The sequence below is a fragment of the Phialemonium atrogriseum genome, assembly GCF_030411735.1.
Source record: "Phialemonium atrogriseum strain 8032-3 unplaced genomic scaffold QBC33scaffold_13, whole genome shotgun sequence".
Classification (NCBI taxonomy): Eukaryota; Fungi; Ascomycota; class Sordariomycetes; order Cephalothecales; family Cephalothecaceae; genus Phialemonium; species Phialemonium atrogriseum.
In genome coordinates this window covers 437748-450631 of record NW_026848150.1, presented here as the reverse complement: position 1 = coordinate 450631, position 12884 = coordinate 437748, and the positions used below count along the sequence as shown (strand labels likewise).

Genomic DNA, 12884 nt, shown 5'->3' with positions numbered 1-12884 from the left:
AAGGAGTCACCGTTGCCAGCAGGGAGGAGGCGGGCTCGGCGTCCGCCAGAAGTCCCGGCCGTGATCATAATCGTAATCATAATCGTAATCGTAATCGTCCCTGCCGGGCCCGCCGCGGGGTTGGACCCGCCGGCTGTCCGTGGAGTTCTCGGAGCAGGGATAAACGTGGCGGTGGTAGGGATCGGGCGTGCCCTGGTCGTGTCCCTCCTCGCCGCCCCTCACCCGGAAGCTCTCGAGGTCCGCCTCCATCCTGCAGAGATACAGACAGCTGTCGGGGCCGGCCCAGTCGTCGATGAGCTTGGCTATCTTGTGGAAACCGGGGGTGTGGCCTCCGTGGTGTCTGGCCCTGAAGCCGCAGCAGATGAAGAGGTAGCTGTGAACGAGCTCGTGCAGGAACGTCGAGACCAGGAGCCGCCGGCTGTACTTCCTGTCCTGGAGGATCGGGGAGGACAGTACGATGAGCGTCTCGAAGCCCCTCTTGCTCGCCCTACGCAGCGCCGTGGTCCCGATGACGCTGCTGTCGTACTGGGAGCTGGACGAGTGCGACCAGTCCCAGGTCACGCGCTGGCTCAGGCGGCCGTTGAAGAAGATCTCGTTCGCGGCGAAGAATATGCTTCCCAGGGCCTCGTTGTCGATCGCGTACTCGGCGGCATAGGGCTTGGGGTTGATGATGCTCCTCAGGATACGCTCATGCTTGGAGTCGGGGAAGCGCTGGCGGAAGGTCGCCATGTGGTCCTTGACCCTCTGCGCGGCTGCCTCGTCCTCCAGGAGCTCCGTGGAGGCACACCTGTCGGCCGTATCAGCCGATATTGAGAGGCCCGAGGCAGTCCTTTCCAAGACGTCGAAGTCGGTGGGCACGGTGCGCAGCGGCTCCTCCCGGAGGACCAGAAACTCCGGGGGTCCTTGCTGATGATCGGGTGGATATGGCCGGGGTTGTTCAGAGCAGAAATGAACATCGCCTTCGAAGGGTCTGCACCGTTTGGCCGGGTGGAGGTGGTCGGGGTAATCATCCACCAGGTCATCATCCCCAACATAGATTATGCGCCTCTTTTGCGAGCCACGAACCCTGTCGAGCGAGGGTATCGAGAGACGATGGCCACCCCTGCCAAGAGGCTGGGTTGCCATCGGACATGCTCGGAAAAATTGGCTTGTGGTGAAGAGAGAGAGTATATCAGAATGAGAGGCTGGGGAATGGAACAATTTAAAGAAGGAAAGCCTGGGGGAACGAAATTCCCAGGGTCGGACAATACACTTGGTGTGAGTTACGTGTGATGAGCAGGAAGAGCATGAGGGTGGGCAAAGGCGTGACAAATATCGATATTGACTGGTAAATGAGTGATAGATTCGCCTCACTTGGTTTCCTCTTCACTGAACGAACCATCAGCGGTCTCAGTTACGGGGGATTTCTAGTGGCCAGTCGAACGTGGTCGTCCCTGGCTAAGGATGGGTCCAAGAATGCAGGATAAAAGAGTCTGAACTAGATGCATCATTGGCAGGTCTCTGAGCGGGAGCGACAGCGTGAGGCATAAGCGGTGTGAGCTGGAGGGGACGAGCCCCAGCGGGTGCAATGCACTTTGCATGCGGCGGCTGCAGTAGCGCCACGTTGAGCTGTGTTGTGTTGTCCAAGGGGACTCTTAACTTCTCAAGATAATCAGCGTGCCTACGAAAAGATTCAAAAAGTTTTGGGCCAATCAGCTGAAACACCGCCAGAAACAAACAAATATTGAGCCTGGAATATAAAGTTTATCCAACAGATCTTGGGGAGTTTTATGTGATCGACACTCAAGAGAGGGGTTGAGAGACAAGAGAGAAAAGGAAATAATAAATCTGAAAATATATAAAAATCACGGGGCCATCCCGATGTGGGGAACGGGGCCAGCGAGGGGTCGGGCTGCAACTTGCGGTGCAGTTCGTGCAAATTGACTCGCTAATTCCTCAGAAATTCAGTTGATTGGTCGCCTTGATTCTCATGAACTGATCAGTGATCCCGACAACCCTATCTCTGGCCAAGCTTTGAGTTGCGAGGCTTGCCAACAGACCTGGACAGGTCCCTGCGGCTACCTTACCCACGCCAATGAGCCCGACCCAGGTGCTTCTTTGGCTGCCGGTGCATAATATGGTGACAGCACACGAAGATGATGCATACGCAGCACCGATTCCCGTCCACTGAAAATGGAGGGAGGTGCAACGTCCATGCGAATCTCTATTCTCCTGCGCAGTGTCCACGCCTGACTCAGGCAGCTTGCAGGAGTGCCGCTCGGGAAACATCTGAAAGGGCTGTTGCATATCAGGCAGGGCTTTCGCTTTTGCCGCCAGCCAGACGACATCTGCTAGCCTCAGTCATGCTATAGCCCAGCTCGTCGTCGATGATCTTTGCCCGTCAGGAAATGGATCGTCGTACATTAGTGTTCTATTTTAGGCAGGTAAGAATATCGAACGTGCTTGTTTCTCAATATTCCGGTGGGAAGGGCGCAGGTAACCTAAAAGTGATAGAACTAGTAGTCGTTGACGCCTCCGCCTGGGGTCCCATGAGCGGAACTCCGCGCCCTGGAATATTTCTCCCGATGAGGAGGAGAAAGCCGGCTGCTTGACTGTACCGAGATGTGGTAGCGAAGGGGAGTAGTTTTTGCTAAACCTCTACATGTTAATTCGGGAGAGACCTCTGGAGCACTGCAGTTTTCCAGGCTCTCGACGATTATCAGGACGGGTTCCGGAGGCCACCAGACAGGAGTTGGAGGAGATATTACTTGGCAGCGTAGCTTTGACGAAGTAAGATCTGCAGGCGTGATGCCACACTCGAGAGGGTCATCTTGGTGAATTGTAGATGATGGTTAGCGAGGCTTCAGTCTGGAAGTAGGATGGTCATGTAAACCATCACGTCATCGCTCATACAAGAGGGCCAACTATCCTCATCCGCCTCGAGTGCCGTCTGCTCCGCGTCATCAATCTCCCAGAACCTATCAACGGATGTAATCTTTTTGATCGTTACAACACGGTAAAGCCAGCCGTGGCGCTGCCGGGAAGCACATGAGGATGGGGAAAGGCATCGTTCACGACTGATCAGGTTCCCCCACTACCGGAAGGTTCGGCTCCAAAGCCCAGATTGTCCAGTCCGAATTGAGCCTCTCTTATTCTCGAGCCAGTGGGTTCAATTTCGGGAGCACGGAATTCCGGATGACAGTAGCCAGAGGAACGGCCAACAAGTCGGACTCGACTTTGCCGATCTTGGGGTTGGGCCTAGAGTATACGGCATGCAGTTACTATCGCAACTGCGGCGGAAGAGAACGCTGACCCCTCGCAGGTGGTCAACACGGACCAGTGGGTGCTGGGAAGGCCGAGGATCCCTCGATTCAGAAGACTGCACCTCAGACTACGACATTCGGCCGCTGCCGAGCCCGAGATTCCTCACAAATCGGACATCGTCAGCTTGTCTTTCCAGAGCATATCGCATTTGCTCTCTGTGCGCCCGCTCCGCCTCAGCCATCTCGGGATCCTGAGTAGAAGGGACCCGTTCCTCAAACTCCTCCGCCGCGAACCCTGGTCGGGACGAGAAGCCAACCAGGCCCAGCTTCTCGCCTGTCCAGAAGAGCAGGTCGCCGTTCCTGAGCTCACTGCTGTTCCCGCCGGGCCTGACCGGGACGAGTTTCCTGGCTATGTCATCGGAAACCGCCATCGAGGAAAAGATTGAGGGGGCCGCTCTCTTGTCACTGTGTCCTATTCGGCACCGGCGGACCTCTGTGAATCCATCCCGCTCAAACCATTTCACGTAGCCCAAGCCGTCCGAAACGGCTATGCGAGTGCCGTGATTGGTCACGGAGAGGAGTTTTGCTGCTGACGACGTTTGCCGGTTCTTCAGCACTGAATTTCCAAACCTTTCCCCGAAATCCGGCATCGATGTTGGCGGCGCAGCGAAGCCGTACAGCTCCAGAGACCCCTTGGTATTATATTCGCCACAAGCAATCATAGTACGTCCGCCAGGTAGCGTCTTGGATGTATGGATCTGTTCTAGGGAGAGTTCCCCTCTCCGCCTGAAGTCAAGGTCAAGTGAAGAGAAGGGGTAGGGCAATGAGGTCAGGCAGCACAGCCTCGCGCCGGAATGGATTGAGCCTTTTATGGAAGGAAATCTTCGTCGATCGTAGTGAAGAATATTGGAAAACCTTCCCGCCACGTAGATGTCGTCGGATAGGTCGACTTCAGAGCCAGGCCTCTGCAGATGGAGGATACTGAGGGGGCCAGGCTGGGCGAGCGGAGCGTATGGCGGAAGAGGGTCTTCGTCGAAGAGAGACCTCAGGCTACGGTCGTAAAAGTATTTGGCCCCGAACCTCCCAGCGTTATCAACATTGTCGATCTTGTCCAGGTTCTCGGTTCGATACGGCGCCCTCGACCTATAATCGTGCAGGTGGATTCCCAAGTTTGTGCCGACGGTAAGGGGCACCGCGGGATGCGCTGCCGACAGAGCTGTAATGGACCATGGAAAAGACTCACAGCCAACTACTGACAAGCTTTGCAGATCAATATCGATGAGATCTGGGCACCTTGATCAGTCTCTCTGCTCCCCGTCGAACGCCGCGACCAGACTTACGACTCTGCACTGCAAAGAATGCCCGATGTTGTCGGCTGTCCACGCTGACACACTCGGTAACTCCGGAATCGACTCGCTTGGAACGCCTATTATTCTCTGGCCCAGGACCATCGATAAACAAGATGCCGGGCTTGCTTCTGGAGATAATTGCCCCTTTTCGACCCTTCGTCCCATTTACATCCCATATGCAAACCCCGCCGTCGTCTAGCGGCGATACAGCAAGTACGGTCTCGACATCGACCTGGTCTTCGCGAGGGTTGTCGGGTCGATAAAGTGCAACCCCTCTCGCTTCAACGTATTCCGGCTCTGAGCTTCCCGATATATAAGCGCGAGGTTGTTGAAACCAGCTGACGGAGATAGGACCATGTCGCTGAATGTACTCGTCGTACCAGGAGACTCGCTCGGACGGATACGATGGATCCCAGTTGGCCATGATCCGCACCCTCTCGCGCTCTCTCAGCTGCACCACCTGCCGAGTATCCTCGCTTGGCGCGGCGCCAGCATTGTCGGCCAGTGACAACCTCCATCCCCTGAAAGCAGCCTGTCCGACAGGGTCTTGGGGAGGTCGGTCATATTCGACTTGTGGGGGGTTACTCGCGCCGAGCTGGCGTCGCCGATCGAGGGTTTCGAGGAAGGAGGATTCTTGAAAGCATCTTTCGCGCCAAAAGGTACTGTCCCGCCCAATATTAAGGAATGTTTTTGAGACCAACTGAAGCTGGGTGATATGCGCCGGTGAGAGAACTGTCGGTTGCAAGGTGTCAGCGTCAGCCAAGCTGTCCAAGGCCAATTTCCCCGTTCAATGTGCCGCCACTTACATGATAATATCTGGAGTAAAATCTCTCCAGGAAGGCTGGACAAATTGGCCGCTGCCATGCCTCCGGCCGTGTCTAATCATGTACTTCGGAGCTAAGAAAGACTGAAGAGGACAAAGTTGATAGGGTCCAACAATTTAAAGGGGCAGGCAACGTGGGGGGCGGAAGCAAGTGGCGATTTAAGACGCCGGCTTACCATCTGGAATGTGGGGTTTGCAACCCCTCCAGATCTCCTCCGCCTCAGGTAACAACCAAGTACGGAGTACAAGGAGTATACCAGCGACAGTTGCAGTGGGAGAGCCGGTATTTAATAAATCTACAGTGGCACATTCGCCTCTAATCTCAAGGCAAACATCGAGATGGAGCTATCAAGCCAAAATTAGCAACTATTTTCAATCTCGCACCTTGGTTGTTTTAGTGCGTTCCATTTAAAACTACAGGTAGGTACTGTGCCCCCGTACTGCATATTATTAGTTCCCGCCCGCCCATTGCATGGATGTCGCCTCCCTTGGACAACATGGGCGGTGAGAGATAGCAGAACAGGGAGGGAGATGGAGACCGACCACCTTGGTAGATTCCCCCTTTCCTTCCTCAGAGCCATAGACTAGCATTTTTATATATTTCGCAAGCATTCTGGACAGATAATGATGTTGCACTAGATGTAACATGTTGTCCGATACCATTTAGGGGATAACCTAGCCGTTAGGTGGTTATCCTCTTGGCTGGCACTATGATACCGACAATGCAGATGGGAATCCACCACTCGGAATATCGTGAGTAATATCGGCAATTATCCCCAAGTGCTAGAAATGTGTATCGCACAATTGATTCAATTCATGGAATAGGGCATGCAGAGATATCTATCATCTGCCAACTGGGATCTAGGTAATTTTTGCACCCTCTCCCTGATCCTTTCTATGCCCTTACGCCAGTGTTTAGCCTCCAAATACGGATTACATGATGTCCAAGAATCATATATCCTGTCAGAGTCCGCCCTAGATAACCGTGATGTGGCCAGGAGATAGCCAGAGATCCTTCCTCAAGCCACTGCAACCGATTGTGACGCTACTGAGAGCTGTCTTTGGGGAGACAAGTCTAATATAGCCCTAGGATATTTCGACATTCGAGGAGGAATGATCACACTGTTTGCTCTTTTCATGTGTTCTTTAGTAGTAAAAATGAGTCTGTTGATAGTGCAAGGTCATTATATGTCTAACGACACCTTTGTAGCTGTCTAGAGAAGCGTACACGCCTTACGCCTCATCATATTGCCAGTCACTTGATCATGATAGACTGGATCCAGCACTACCTTATGACCCTTTGAGTTACAGCTGGCACAGTTGTGCACAAGTCTGGTAGTTAAGGTCACTGGCAGGGAATTCCTTCATTCAACTCCTCACTGTTTCCTTCACCTGGAAGGTAGTCAACGTCTCTTTCGCCCTCCTATCTTTCCAGAAGATAACCCACGTGTGTATCAAGCCTCACTCCCCTTTTTGCTCAGTGTTAACCACTCACACAGTCCCTCGCTTTGCTTTCCGGGGCCTGGCGATGTTGGAGAGGTAGGTGGAGAACATCACCACTTTTCACCTTCCTGTCACTTCCACCCCCTAGGTCTCGACAGCTCGATCGTGCCTCCCGGCCAGGTATCCGTACTTCTCCCTCTAGCCCCACTTCCTCTACTATTCTATCACCTCGCCCTTCTTCCCTCGACTTCCCCCGACCTCACTCACCAACCTCAAGATCCTCGACCGCGGTAAGTTCGTTCGCATATTTTTACTTCATCTTCCCCCAGCCTCATGGATTAGGGGATCATGTATTTTCTCTGGCTCTGTCCCCTTTTCTCTGTTTACTCAAATATTTCTGGCGGCCTCAGACGCTCGAGGGCCTGGCCCTCCCTTCTGCTGTTCTCCGTCCCACTCCTTGAAGCCCAAGATCATGACTACCACTTCCCACCAGCTTCCATATTTCCCCAGGTCCAGCAAGGCTTGGCCATGCCTTCTGGCTGCCCTTGCTCCCTCTTCACTGGCCGCTTTGGCCATGCTGAAGAAGGCATCCCAGGCGCATCACCCTTGCACTCAACATTTCAGCCGATGGACAGCACTCCACTCTCCCTCCCCGAACTTCCTCCTCCTCGGGTCGATAACGTGACCTTGGGACGACCATCTGGACGACGGAACACTAACTCGCTATCTCACAGTTTTCTACTTGCAAATACTCCAGCGCCGCAGAGCTCCGTGCTAAGATCACAAGGTGAGTGAATTCTGTCCTGTGGGCCTCCCTACGCCTTCACACGCCTCCTACCCGTCTCACGCGTCCTGCCCTTTCACATGTCTCCCGGCTTTATTTACCTCCCTTTCTCTCACAATACACACACATGCACACACACACGTGTCGAGGTTTCCCGACTCCCACCACCCTCCACCCCCCTCCACCCCCCTCCACCTTATCGCCCCATCACCCCCAGTTTTATTTATTTACTTACTTACAACTGGGCCAGAGGTCATCAAGGTTAGTCTTTTTTCCTTTCCCTTTCCTCAGGGGCTGGGGTCTTGGCGCCTGCAGCAGCAGCATCCATTCCAGTTGGTTGCTATCTTCCAAAGGTGAGTGATATATCCTACTTCACTTGCTCCATCTCACCTTCCAATGGTCACCTGTACCTTGGATGCAGATCCACTCACAAGCTTTCGAGTGCAGCAGGAAGTGTAAGGAGACCGTTTTGTGGTCGGTGTATACGCGTGCTTACAATTTTGATTTCATTTGGCCTCGATTTTGGCTACTTTCTAGGTGACACACGTGTTGTCGCCGGTGTTGTCGTGGGAGCTGATTTTTTTTATTTACATCACCTATTTGTTTTGATCAGGGGTAATCAGCTAACGTGGACCCGGGATTTGCAGATGCCGAGAAAGCCTCACGGAGAGTTCGGGGAATCGCACCCCAAAGCTCTTCAGGGTTTCCGCAGAGGAAGCGGCGACACAGACCCTGCCCCTAGTCGAAGCACCACTCCCAAGAGCCCCATCTTCCCGAATCTCGACCAAGCACACCAGGCCATCGCTGGTCACTTTCGTTCTCTCCGCACAAATGCCGCCGAGCTGCCTGGTGTTCCAAGTGTGGACCCGGCGATTAATAGCGGCGGACTAGTTGACACGGCGCTGACCATGGCAGGAAGAAACCCCGCCGACCAGATGAAGTCGGCCTCCGACTCTGGGCCCGGCCCCACCAAGCCGGCTGCCGGCGACCTACCCGGCGCCAACACCGACCAGCCCCGCTTTTCTCCCGAGCCAGTCTCGGTGCACGACCCTGCCCGCGCTCCCCTCTCTCCTCTCGCTGCCCCCGCCTCTGGCGTTTCGGCGACCGACGACGGCGATGTCGAGGGCGCGCTGCCGCCCCTTGTTCCACATGATGGAACTGGGAGCACCGTGGAGAAGATCTACGGGCAGCACGCCGCGGCGTCGTCGTCGAGCGGTTTTAACCCGGCCGTGGTTTATTCCACCACCCCTGCCGCCGACGGGACCGATGGCCCGTACGGGCCCACCTCAGAGCCCTTCCAGCGTGAAGGAGCTGTCGCTCGCTGTGGTTTCAGAGACCACGATAAGCCCGATTCCCCAGCGATGGGCAACAACAGGGACAGCCTTGCCAGCCAGGGCGCCTTTTCTCTTGGCGGCGTGACGACGGACACCGAAGAAGGTGGTCCGTTCCGATACGACAAGAACTACCAGCCCCTCTTCCTCCAGCCATCCAAGGAGAGAGAAGTCAGTGTTGCGCTGCGACATGTCGATTGCGTAAGCACCGCCCATAGCCAAGGTACCCTCTGCAGTGCGGATGGTACTCCCATCCATCAGACCCTTCGCCCCCCGGTTCCGCCTCTCCCAACACAAGAGGCCATGCAGCAGCTTGCCGAGCGGCACATCCAGAAGCCCGAGCCCCCTCAGAATCCAGGGTTCTACCAGAGCCCAGGTGTGCAGCCTCCCTTGGAGATGGAAAAGAGCGGTTTCCAGGTGAAGATCCCCATCAGGGCAGCCGCAGTGACGAGCGGACAAGCAGCTAGAAAGCGGGCCACCACTGCTGGACTTCACTTTGACAACAACGGGCCCACTCGTCCGTCCCCATACAACGCCACTGCGGGAGACATGATGAGCGACGGTGACGACTGGGAGACCGTGGCAACCAGCGTCGGTGTTCCAAACAGCAACCGGGGTTATTCGTTGAACCCATATGCCGTCGGCGTCGGTGGCTACGGAGCCAAGATCACTGGAAGCAGCATAGCCGACTATTCCGACGAGCAAAGCATGCACATGGGAGGAACCTACGACGCCTTCTCATCCTCAACAGACCGCATTATCCAGAATCGCCCAGCTCAGAGTGTTCCTGGACCATCCAACCCCCGGAACCTCATTCAGGCCGGCCGACCCAACTTTCCTCCTCAGCAACGAACACACCGTGTCAATGGGTATCCAGAGAACCCTGGCCGCATTCCCACCGACCAGACGGAAGACAGCGCTGGAGTCTCTTCCAAGGATTCATTTGCCGACAAGCTTCCCCAAGCCTTCCGACCAAACGGCATGAGGAACAGGCCCACGGCTCTGGGGAACAAATATAAGAGTCTGGGAATGGCCTCCAAGTTCGACTTCCGAGATTCTGCCGGTTCAGATGGCCAAGAGGAGCGGCTCATCGTCGCCCACGCGAGAGAGGATCCCAAAGGAAAGGGGAAAGCAAAGGAGGAAGCCCCGCCCCGTCCACAGCAGAGCCGATATGCCATGACCAATCTGGCCTTCCCAACTTCACCCCTGCCACCTCCCTGGGCAGCTGATCGATGGGGGGCTCCACAGCCGGTGAGACAATCCAGCGACGGGTTCTCCGACCTTAGCAGCCCTACCCAGTTCAGCTTCCCCCTGATTCCGCTTCCGGAGGCTGCAAGACTGCAAGCTAGAAGGCGCGAGCTGGGCGAGGATGACCAGACCTTCATCGAAAATACTGGCAGCAAGAAATTGGGCGACTCATCCTCGAAGAGTGCCACACCAGGAACTGGGAGTTCTGGCACGCCCATCTCGGAACTTGTGAAGGCCCATATTCGGAAGGCAGCTGCCATGGAGGCCCCACTCAGGCGATTCTCTCAGGGCCTTTTCACCCGGCGAACAGGTTTGTGATGCGCGATGCTCCATACCCACTTCTCCTGACAGGAACTGTGCTAACATGGTGGATGAATAGATCGGACCCCAGCTCATGGCAGTTTTGGCACAGTTGGATTCCCAATGATCCGACTCCGCAGCGCCACTCCTGACACGCCTAGTCGGCAGCACAATGCCTTCAGACCAACCGCTGGCGGCCCCTCGCAGGGCACGGGCAGATCCGCTGGCGGCACCCCGCGCATTTCTGCGCACCTGCAGTCAAAAGATCACAGGAATCGACGGCACAACATGGACGTGAACGTGGACATGGACCTGCGCAACCTGGTCCATGAGCATCCCGAGGGCGCTTTCGGGATCCCCAGCGAGGACGCCTACCTGACCTAGGAGGCCAGGAGACGCCGCGAGCTCTGCTTCTATGTGATGGCAGCCCTGTGCATCTTCCCATTCTTTGCCCTGCTGGTCCAGAAGGGGGCATTTAGCTCGGCCCTGTCGTGGGTTACTAAGGGCGAGACAGCCACGCTGAATCGCGGCCAACTCCGCGTGATCAAGATCCTCAACTATGTCAGCCTGGCTGCGTACCTGATGGGTCTCACCATCTTGGTCACTGTGCTTGCTATTCGAGGTGGGCAGGTTCGTGGCTAGACGCACTATGCTGCATGGCTGGCTTGCTCCCCCAAGGGGAATGCATGGCGAATGGGATTCATGTGGGAGGCGCGGCGATATTTTGCTTTGGCAATTTTCACTTCCCATTATGATACCCATCTTCGCATATCTTACTCGGCGTTTCTAGTATTCATTGACTCTCTCATGAGTCTTGCTCCTTTCACGGTTTCTTTCTTTCTCCACATCTCCATCGATCTCGTTGGCTGGGAAGATGGCCTACCTCTGTCTTGCCACTTGGTCCTTCCCTTTACAACCACAAGGCTCGACTCGGCTGCATACTTCTGCATACCAGCTCATCGACAACGGATAGGGAGTGGTGCCACATTGGGGCTCGACCTGCCTCACCAACCAATCCTCTCCCGAAGGGACTTGCTGCTCATCATCTTTCCAAGGAGCTGCGAGGAATTACGATCAGGAAGGAGGGAATTTGCGCGTTCTTTCAATCTGCTTTTCATTTGGTTTCCTGTTTCTGGTCTAGACAAGGCTCTATCAATGCTGCACTTGCATATGGACTTCCAAGCAACGGCGCAAAAGGGGTAAAATAATATTATGACAAGGGGAGAACATAAAAGTACCTGGGGTCAACGAAAAAACGGGACAAAGGAACGAATCATGACACAGTCTCGGAATTGACGAATGGGAAGTGGCATGGTCGCTGGTCTTTGACAGTCGTCAGGGTTGGGACATGGAAATCGACGATGGAAAGGTCGTCATCAACTTTGCTTGGAACTTTATCTTTATGCCCATGGAGGCCAGATAGGATGGATGGAAGGTGTGGTGATGAGGAATCCCAGAAAAATGGGATAAATAAAAATGGAAAATATCGCGTTACCGCGAGCGAGACAAGTTGGCCCCACTCTAGTAATTATGACGTTGCACGGGCACCATCTGGGAAGCTCAGGCTCCTCCAGACATCGAACAAATTGCTCCCTCTCTTGAGCAGTAGACAGGAACCCAACTCCAGAAGAATGGGCTCCTCAACATCCAAAGCAGCCCAGAGCGGTGCGCGCAAGTTCCCAACCAGAGCCCCCGGAGCAGCAGCACCACCACCACCGCCGCCGCGCCCGTCAAGAACCCGTCCGGCACCGCCGCCGCCCCGGGCTCAAGCCTCATTTACCAAAGACGAAGGTAAGCAAACCCCCCCCCCCCCCCCCCGGGCGCCTCTCAGCCAGAACTACCCAGAACTAACCACCCTCCCACCCCACCCGCAGCGATCCGCGCCGACTCCATCAACCCGGGCGCGACCCCCGACTCCGACTACGGCGCCAGCCCGGCCTTCTCGGCGCGCCTCCGGCGCATGGGCGTGGCGCAACCGAACCCGACCTTCTCGCCCTCGTCGACAGCAGCATCATCATCGCCGCCACCACCACCACCACCGTCGTCGTCGTCCCATCCCGGCCCGGGGTCTTTCCCCCCCGCGGCCGAAAACGCAACCCTCGGCGTCCTCGAGTCGCGCCGGCGCCTGCAGGAGAGCGCGGATAGGGAGTTCCTGTCCGGCGGTGGGGGCAGGGAGGGGAGGGAGTTCCTCGACGTGGGGACTATTCGGGACGCGCTTGTGCTGCGGCAGAGGGGGGTCGCGGCTGGGGATATCGAGGCGAGGTTGGGGCTTCGGAGGGGGGTTGTGGGGAGGTTTGGGGCGCCGGGGGTGGTGGTGAGTGTGGTGGGTGGGGAGACAGCGTGAAGGGGTGGATGTCGGTGATG

General features: G+C 55.8%; 4 protein-coding genes across 4 annotated transcripts; 2 read left to right on the top strand and 2 right to left on the bottom strand.

Annotated features, from left to right (window-relative positions):
* Positions 1-6: 6 nt before the first annotated feature.
* QBC33DRAFT_559229 (uncharacterized protein) lies at positions 7-1125 on the bottom strand (the record flags this gene model as incomplete). Its single annotated transcript, XM_060429950.1, has 1 exon — positions 7-1125. The coding sequence occupies one exon, from the start codon at positions 1123-1125 to the stop codon at positions 7-9; it is 1119 nt and encodes a 372-aa protein (XP_060283314.1).
* Positions 1126-2904: 1779 nt separating this feature from the next.
* On the bottom strand, positions 2905-5832 carry QBC33DRAFT_78067 (uncharacterized protein). The gene is made up of 3 exons (XM_060433058.1): positions 5398-5832; positions 4583-5323; positions 2905-4527 (listed from the first exon to the last, which is right to left on the bottom strand). The coding sequence occupies exons 1-3, from the start codon at positions 5453-5455 to the stop codon at positions 3371-3373; spliced, it is 1956 nt and encodes a 651-aa protein (XP_060283313.1). The 5' UTR covers positions 5456-5832; the 3' UTR covers positions 2905-3370.
* A 304-nt stretch (positions 5833-6136) lies between these two features.
* On the top strand, positions 6137-11162 carry QBC33DRAFT_515273 (uncharacterized protein; the record flags this gene model as incomplete). Its single annotated transcript, XM_060426085.1, has 12 exons — positions 6137-6167; positions 6240-6279; positions 6914-6953; positions 7060-7147; positions 7615-7644; positions 7892-7902; positions 7933-7994; positions 8063-8096; positions 8289-9173; positions 9234-10530; positions 10600-10844; positions 10905-11162. 12 exons carry the CDS (start codon positions 6137-6139, stop codon positions 11160-11162), a joined length of 3021 nt encoding a protein of 1006 aa, XP_060283312.1.
* A 989-nt stretch (positions 11163-12151) lies between these two features.
* On the top strand, positions 12152-12864 carry QBC33DRAFT_559226 (uncharacterized protein; the record flags this gene model as incomplete). The annotated part of the gene is made up of 2 exons (XM_060429949.1): positions 12152-12311; positions 12395-12864. 2 exons carry the CDS (start codon positions 12152-12154, stop codon positions 12862-12864), a joined length of 630 nt encoding a protein of 209 aa, XP_060283311.1.
* Between the last annotated feature and the right edge of the window lie 20 nt (positions 12865-12884).

Bases quoted from the DNA above. Each gene is read 5' to 3' on its own strand.
- QBC33DRAFT_78067 (XM_060433058.1), bottom strand. From the start codon at position 5,455: ATGGCAGCGGCCAATTTGTCCAGCCTTCCTGGAGAGATTTTACTCCAG. The intron at 5,324-5,397 runs GTAAGTGGCGGC...TGCAACCGACAG, and splicing joins TTTACTCCAGATATTATCAT to TTCTCTCACCGGCGCATATC. The intron at 4,528-4,582 runs GTAAGTCTGGTC...CAAGGTGCCCAG, and splicing joins ATTCTTTGCAGTGCAGAGTC to ATCTCATCGATATTGATCTG.